This window comes from Bufo bufo, chromosome 4, assembly GCF_905171765.1.
Source record: "Bufo bufo chromosome 4, aBufBuf1.1, whole genome shotgun sequence".
In the NCBI taxonomy this organism is placed as follows: Eukaryota; Metazoa; Chordata; class Amphibia; order Anura; family Bufonidae; genus Bufo; species Bufo bufo.
The window spans coordinates 27,294,594-27,303,144 of record NC_053392.1 but is presented as its reverse complement, the minus strand read 5'-3'; the positions used below and the strand labels follow the sequence as shown (position 1 = coordinate 27,303,144).

Below are 8,551 nucleotides of genomic sequence, written 5' to 3'. Positions count from 1 at the left end.
TGGTAAGTATCAAATCCAGGGCATCCTGGATGAATTTACAAAAGACTGCACTTTTGTTAGACCGATTCTAGACTACCTAGATGGCCGGTAACCCAAAATTATGGGGTATCCTAGTATAGAGGCTTTCAACATCTAAGGACACAAGGTGGAATTCCTCCCGCCACTCAAAGTGATTGAGGGCTCGGAGGAAGTCCCCGGTGTCCTTCTGTCTGCCAACATGTACCATATGGCGTCTGCTGCTACCAACTCAGCTGCTACTTCTCACTGATAATCTGCTACTTACATCATTATTAACCCTACGGTTTCGCTGCTAATACCACTACTAATACTACTTCTACCACTACTATTACCCATAGACAGCCAACCTATTGTCTTGTTCCATGCTATGCTGCTTCTGTTGCTGCTACTATTGCGACCACGTGCCTGTAATACCCTACCCTTTCCACATCCAGATGGCACTGCTCCCAATTAAAAGGGAGAATTTAAAGAGGACCTTTCACCTGGCAAAAAATTGTGACCTAAGTGTCATGATCTGCACAGCAGCGCCCAGGGATCTCACTGCACTTACTATTATACCTGCTATGCCCTCCAATATGTTCGGTCACTTGGTTATAGTAGGCGGAGACTTAGGGGACTTGGTTATAGTAGGAGGAGACTGCCCTTGTTCTCCTGGGCGTCTCCTTCTCCCAGGCTGTAGACACCCACGAGAACAAGGGCAGTCTCTCCTACTATAACCAAGTGACCAAATATACCGGAGGGCATAGCAGGAGAACGGAGCGGCGCCCAGGGATAATAGTAAGTGCAGTGAGATCCCTGGGTGCCGCTGTATATATCATGATACTTAGTTCACAATTTTTTTCCCGATGAAAGGTCCTCTTTAAACCACACTTGTGATTGTTATATGTGTAGCCATTCTGACTTCATTAAGGCTTAAATTTTGGATGCTTGGTCTCCCAACAATCCAGTGTTTTTTTTAATCCCATAACACATGTTATGGGATAAAAAATACATCATCTGCCCCTGATAAGGGACAATTTTTGGAAGTTTTGGAACATGAAAAAGCATGAGACATGGTTAGTGTAAAAATCCATCCAGAACGTTTTTAAAGAAATTCTACAAACCTGAATTGAACTAGTTCTCAAAAGCGTTGCTAATCTCTAATATACACCAAAATATCCAGTGGATAATGCATGGCATCTGGTGAATTGCACTTATCAAGGTTTGAGATAAGGATATGCTTTAATACAGCAATGACATCACTATGTTAAGGAAAAATAATTTGCTGGTATTTATTGCCTCCATATCTGAAGGAAACAGCTAAAAGTAAATTGGCTCCTCAAATGGATGGGTAAACATCAGATAGAAATATTCCAGTGTGAAATGATGGCTCCCAGTGTGAATCCACGGTCAACTACTTCTGTTCCTGGGACCCTGGATCATCATCTGTTGTCAGTATCTGGTTCTCCTGTATTTCTCATCATTATTGATCTCTTGTTATTTCACTTTTAGCTCAATCAATATATAAGAAGAGTTCATTTTACAACTTCTGGTGGAGATTCTATTCACCTTGATGAGAAAGGAAACTTTCCAGCAAGATTTGATCTGGTGAATTACAATGTGTACGCTAACAGTACTGTGGGGACACAAACGGTGGGACATCTCCATGAAGACAATGGTTGTCTACAGTTTTCTATAAATGACAGTTCTATAGTATGGGATCCACGATTTTTGATGGTAAATTTTACATAAGATATGTTCTTTATCATAGAGAGCTATAAATGATTTTTTTTGTCAAAACTTTTACTTACAAATCATTCTCTGTTTTTAACTCAAGAAGCAATGTAATGTAAAGATCGGGTGGTGGTAATGAACATTGTCAGCCTGTGACTCTTCATTCCAGACACCGCAATCCACCTGTAGTGAGAGTTGTCTCCCCGGATACAGGAAAGTCCCACTGGAAGGAAAACAGAAATGCTGCTACTACTGTGTCCCCTGTGTAGAAGGCGAGATCTCCAACCAGACTGGTGAGGGATGGATAATCATTGGATCCAAACTATTTGTCTAGCTGTTCAAAAAATCCCCACTTTTCAGTAGAGTAGCCTGTATTGCAGCAGATGGTTTGTTCTGATTTTCCATCTACTTGGTAAGGCCGCTTTCACACAGTGAAAAAAAGACTAGAAAGATGATAAAGATAATCTACACGTACCAAATTAATTTAGAAATAAGTAGAACCTAACGTGCTGTATTAAAACAATACCTTTATTATTAACTGGGTTATGATGCAAAAAATTGTTTGCTCAAGTGATATACTATATACACTCACCTAAAGAATTATTAGGAACACCATACTAATACGGTGTTGGACCCCAAAAGGGTGGTCCACTCATGGCAGGCAAACTCTTTTGTACCTGTTTGAACAGGTTGCTGTAGTTCAAGATCACTTGCACAAAATCAACCATAGGATGTGGCGATTGTTCTGCAGATGTTCAATCTGCTTAAAAGGGTTATTCAGGCCGTGACGGGGACGAGACTCCCTAGTGCCTCCCGCGAAAAGGGAGATGCAGGGGCGGTCGTGCGGGGATAAGGAGCGACGCGGTGTGTAAAATATCACCAAATGTAATATAAATATGTGTATGAAAAATATATATCATAACTAGAGATGAGCGAATTTCTTCAAAATTCGATTTGGCTGCTTCGCCCAAATTTTTAAATTTTTTTTTTTTTTTTATTACTTTGGCACTGAATACATTTTTTTGTAAGTAGAGGGTGCAATGACAGGGAGCTGCGATAGTGCCGACCCCATCATTGTACCCCTCAGATGCCGTGTTCATACATGATCGCGGCATCTGAGTTTAAAAACTGTGTAAAATTAACAATAAAAAAAGGATTACATAAAACCGGCCGCCGCCATCTTGCTTGAAGATCTCAGCTGAAATCCCGTGCGGCGCGAGATTACATTATCACGCCGGTAATGATGTAATCTCATGCCGCATGGGATTTCGGCTGAGATGTTCAAGCAAGATGGAGGCTGGAGGCCCGTCGCGAGCAAATGGAGGCGGTAAGTTAGAATTTTATTTTTTTTGTACTATTTCAGGATAAATCGATTCGCTGACACGAAGCACGAGGAAATTCGGCTTCTAAGCAAATCAAATTTATCCTGAAATTCGGATCAAATTCCACTTTGTGGGATTCGATTCGCTCATCTCTAATCATAACTGGTTTGGTAATCCTCTCCAAATATAGTGTATGCTTATTTGGAGTAAGGAACCCCCGGAGGACTCATTCACCAGGATTCAACAAGAGTTATATAAGTAAAAGTTGATTACTTACAAAAATAGTTTAGTAAAAGTCTTAGGCTATTGTCCATGAATGAAATGAATGTTCTTAAAATATCATTGGTGAAGGGTAGGACCTTCTCAGGCTCTATGTGTCTTCATATTCTTCAGCAACAACACCCAACAGACGTGAGAGTGAGAAGACGACCCCCTTGTCTGTCTCTGTCAATCAATTATACCATAGATACAGACGTGCCTGACACATGTATGTGCTTCTACATTGTCATATATGGAGACTTCAAATATAGGTCTTGACGTTCCCATACAGACCTCCCATTGCCAAGTGTATTACTATAGATGGTGTCAGTGTGTAGTGTAATACATCCTTTATATTATATATCAATTAATATTATATCACATATTATTTAACAGGGTGCCAGGGAGCGAGGTAATTATAATCTATATGAGGGGCCCAAGCATTGGGGTGAATGCTTTATACAGGGTGGGCCATTTATATGGATACACCTTAATAAAATGGGAATGGTTGGTGATATTAACTTCCTGTTTGTGGCACATTAGTATATGTGAGGGGGGAAACTTTTCAAGATGGGTGGTGACCATGGTGGCCATTTTGAAGTCGGCCATTTTGAATCCAACTTTAGTTTTTTCAATAGGAAGATGGTCATTTGACACATCAAACTTATTGGGAATTTCACAAGAAAAACAATGGTGTGCTTGGTTTTAACGTATCTTTATTCTTTCATGAGTTATTTCAAGTTTCTGACCACTTACAAAATGTGTTCAATGTGCTGCCCATTGTGTTGGATTGTAGCGGTGAGTCGACCAGCACACGCCAAGATGCACGCCGCGCGGGATATGACCAATTCCACGTGTAGCTAGATGAAGAATCCCAGCAGACGTGACTTGCTCTTCAAGAAATTTTATTGTCATAAATCAATATGTCCCATAATCTAGGACGCGTTTCGGCAACTGCCTTTTTCAACAAGTAAATTTACATGGTAAGAAGCAGATATATATACAGGCATCAATGATCGGGAACCTCCCAGTAACATCCACGCCCATAGGGGGCGGTACATTTCAGATTAACATACAAATAAGGGGTTAATCAAACAAGCAGACGGCACTGATATTAGAACACATACTCATAATATAGATAATAGATGGTAAATACCAGCAAGGCTGAGAAAATTCTTCATGGATAATGGATGTCTAAAAAATAATAATATAAAAAATTAATGAATGACAAATAGAAAATGCATGAGTGAACAGAACCAGAACTTAAATGTGCATAATTTCGTAGTCTCTATTGAGACCCCTTGGATGAAGGGTGTCCAGGGTGTGGATCCAATAGGCCTCCCGACGCAATAAAAGCTTTTTGATGTCACCTCCCCGCCTGGGCCTAATGACCTGTTCTATAATTTGAAACTTCAGTTGAGCGATTGTATGATTATGTTTCTCAAAATGGGAGGGGATAGGTAGAAGTAAATTTTTGGTCCTAATCGTTGACTTGTGCTTGCCAATGCGATTCCGAATACTCTGTATTGTTTCACCAATATACAGCAACCCACATGGACATTTAATCAAATAAATGACATTAGCTGAATCACATGCAAAAAAAACGTCTACTGGGTATATCCGTCCAGTATGTGGGTGGTATATATTGGGCTCCTTGATGATATTGGAGCACTGGAAGCAATGCAGACACGGAAAAGTACCCTTCCGCTGTGTGGCCAGTACACTCTGTTTGAGGGCAACACGAGTACTCCCAATATCCGCGCGTACTAGTTTATCCTTATAGCTTTGGTTCTTTTTACAATACAGAGTATTCGGGATCGCATTGGCAAGCACAAGTCAACGATTAGGACCAAAAATTTACTTCTACCTATCCCCTCCCATTTTGAGAAACATAATCATACAATCGCTCAACTGAAGTTTCAAATTATAGAACAGGTCATTAGGCCCAGGCGGGGAGGTGACATCAAAAAGCTTTTATTGCGTCGGGAGGCCTATTGGATCCACACCCTGGACACCCTTCATCCAAGGGGTCTCAATAGAGACTACGAAATTATGCACATTTAAGTTCTGGTTCTGTTCACTCATGCATTTTCTATTTGTCATTCATTCATTTTTTATATTATTCTTTTTTAGACATCCATTATCCATTGAAGAATTTTCTCAGCCTTGCTGGTATTTACCATCTATTATCTATATTATGAGTATGTGTTCTAATACCAGTGCCGTCTGCTTGTTTGATTAACCCCTTATTTGTATGTTAATCTGAAATGTACCGCCCCCTATGGGCGTGGATGTTACTGGGAGGTTCCCGATCATTGATGCCTGTATATATATCTGCTTCTTACCATGTAAATTTACTTGTTGAAAAAGGCAGTTGCCGAAACGCGTCCTAGATTATGGGACATATTGATTTATGACAATAAAATTTCTTGAAGAGCAAGTCACGTCTGCTGGGATTCTTCATCTAGCATTGTGTTGGATTGTCAATGCAACCCTTTTCTCCTACTCTTCACACACTGATAGCAACACTGCAGGAGAAATGCTAGCACAGGCTTCCAGTATCCGTAGTTTCAGGTGCTGCACATCTCGCATCATCTGAAGGCAATCGTCTATGCTGTGAAGATATGAGATGTGCAGCACCTGAAACTACGGATACTGGAAGCCTGTGCTAGCATTTCTCCTGCGGTGTTGCTATCAGTGTGTGAAGAGTGGGAGAAGAGGGTTGCATTGACAATCCAACACAATGGGCAGCACATTGAACACATTTTATAAGTGGTCAGAAACTTGAAATAACTCATGAAAGAATAAAGTTATGTTAAAACCAAGCACACCATTGTTTTTCTTGTGAAATTCCCAATAAGTTTGATGTGTCACATGACCCTCTTCCTATTGAAAAAACAAATGTTGACTTCAAAATGGCCGACTTCAAAATGGCCGCCATGGTCACCACCCATCTTGAAAAGTTTCCCCCCTCACATATACTAATGTGCCACAAACAGGAAGTTAATATCACCAACCATTCCCATTTTATTAAGGTGTATCCATATAAATGGCCCACCCTGTACTTTGGATAACCCCTTTAAATGTGTATCCAGGCATGGGAGGCTAACCCCTAGATACTGTACATGTGCCATTCCTGGTCCAGGACAGGCTGTTAGTATTACACTGTTGAAACTGTTCGGGTTGGTGTCCAGACTAAGACTGACTAGAATATTCTTTCTTCTTCTAGATATATATATATTTATTAGTGACATCGGCTCCATCTAGAGGTGGCTGTGAATATGGCCAATTAATACCTTCTGCAGATACAGTACATACAGTAAAAGCATATACAGTCTGGTAATCCTTCTATTCACACTTTGCGGTGTAATAAGAGTCCGGAGCAGGATGCTGCAAAAACCCGACCATGTGGCTGAACTCATAGATGACGGAGATTTATCTGTAATATGACAACAGTTTTGCAAAGCTTTAAGACTACAATAAAAATGCTTGCTAATTTGAAATCTTGTTCACACTTAAACTTTATTGCAATTCATAATATTCATGTTTGATTGTATTGTTTAAGCCATTTAACCTCTTCCTGACCTCCGCCTTACATGTACAGTGGAAATCGGGTGTTTAAGAATAGCGCCCACTGCTGTTATAAACAGCAGTTACCAGTCTGTGGCATGGTCTAATAGGCAGACACTGATGTCAGGACTGGGGCCTATGTTAGGTGCCCAGTTACCATGCTAATGCATTAAAACCCTGTGATCATGTTCGAAAGTAGACAGAGGAAAGGTCCTCTCACTGTCAACTACTTGAATGGAGGGGTTCAGGATAGAGAGTAAAAGCATTTTTATTATTTATAATACCTTTCCTAAAACGTAATAAAAAAATAACTCAGATTTTCCTTTTAACTTTCATTTTGTAGTTGATGAATTACACACATTTCCAATATCTTATTTTATTTTTTACAGATATGGAGAGATGCTCGGAGTGTCCTGAAGACCAGTGGTCTAATGAGAGAAGAGACACCTGTATCCCGCGACCACTTGACTTCCTGTCATATGAAGATACATTGGGATTATCTCTCATTATTATCAATCTCTTCTTCTGTTCTCTGACGGTCGTTGTGTTGGGGATATTTATAAAGCACAAAAACACTTCAATTGTGAAAGCCAATAACCAGAACCTGAGCTATATCCTGCTCCTGTCTCTGCTCTTCTCATTTCTATGTCCTCTCTTATTCATTGGACGTCCCACAAGGATGTCATGTCTACTACGACAGGTTACTTTTGGGATTATTTTTAGTCTTGCAGTTTCTTCCATTTTAGCTAAAACAGTCACTGTAGTCTTGGCTTTTCGAGCCATCCAACCAGGCAGGACACTGAGGCAGTGGTTGGGGAGACATCTGGCCACATCATTACTCATTACTGGTCCAATAGGAGAGGTTATGATCTGTGTCTTCTGGTTGTGTTTTTCTCCACCATTCCCAGATTATAACACTGAGATAGAGGTTGGAAAGATAATCTTACAATGTAATGAGGGATCTGCCAATTCTTTCTACTTGTCCATTGGCTACATTGCATTCCTGTCCATGTTGAGCTTTATTGTAGCCTTCTTGGCCAGGAAACTTCCAGACATCTTCAATGAGGCTCAGTACATCACCTTTAGCATGCTGGTGTTCTGCAGTGTGTGGATCTCCTTCATCCCGGCCTACCTCAGCACCAAGGGGAAATACATGGTAGCTGTGGAGATCTTCTCTATCTCATCTTCCAGTGCTGGACTTCTGGGCTGTATCTTCATTCCAAAATGTTACATTATTTTAATGAGACCAGAAATGAACATAAAGTCCAATCTAATTTTTATGCAACAATATCAATGATCAAATATGTTAGTTTTAGCCCATAGAATTAGCCAGTCTTCCTTCCTTGCCTTTATCTTCTGTGACCAGAGTCATTGTTCTAGCTTTTCTCTTTCATATCAAATTGAAAGTTTAAATTACCGTTTAGTCATAAATTAAGAACAGAAAGTTTTCTATCACTCAAAATACCACACTGGAACCAACGGTTCCTACTTTTAAGAACTCAATGGACTTTCCAATAGTTAAGATATTTGCCTCGTGTTAAAGCCAACCATTTAATTTACATATAAAACAAGTTTTATTTAATAAATTGCTTACACTTCACTGTGTCAGAAAGCATGTTGAAGTTTCTATATGTTGTTCAATACTTGAAAGCAAATTCTTACTTTCAAGT

At 40.0% G+C, this 8,551-nt stretch overlaps 1 protein-coding gene across 1 annotated transcript; it reads left to right on the top strand.

Annotated features, from left to right (window-relative positions):
* The first annotated feature begins 1,383 nt into the window (after positions 1 to 1,383).
* Positions 1,384 to 8,178, top strand: LOC120998922 (vomeronasal type-2 receptor 26-like). Its single transcript, XM_040429800.1, has 4 exons — positions 1,384 to 1,452; positions 1,510 to 1,650; positions 1,901 to 2,024; positions 7,271 to 8,178. Exons 1-4 carry the CDS (start codon positions 1,384 to 1,386, stop codon positions 8,176 to 8,178), a joined length of 1,242 nt encoding a protein of 413 aa, XP_040285734.1.
* Positions 8,179 to 8,551: the final 373 nt, after the last annotated feature.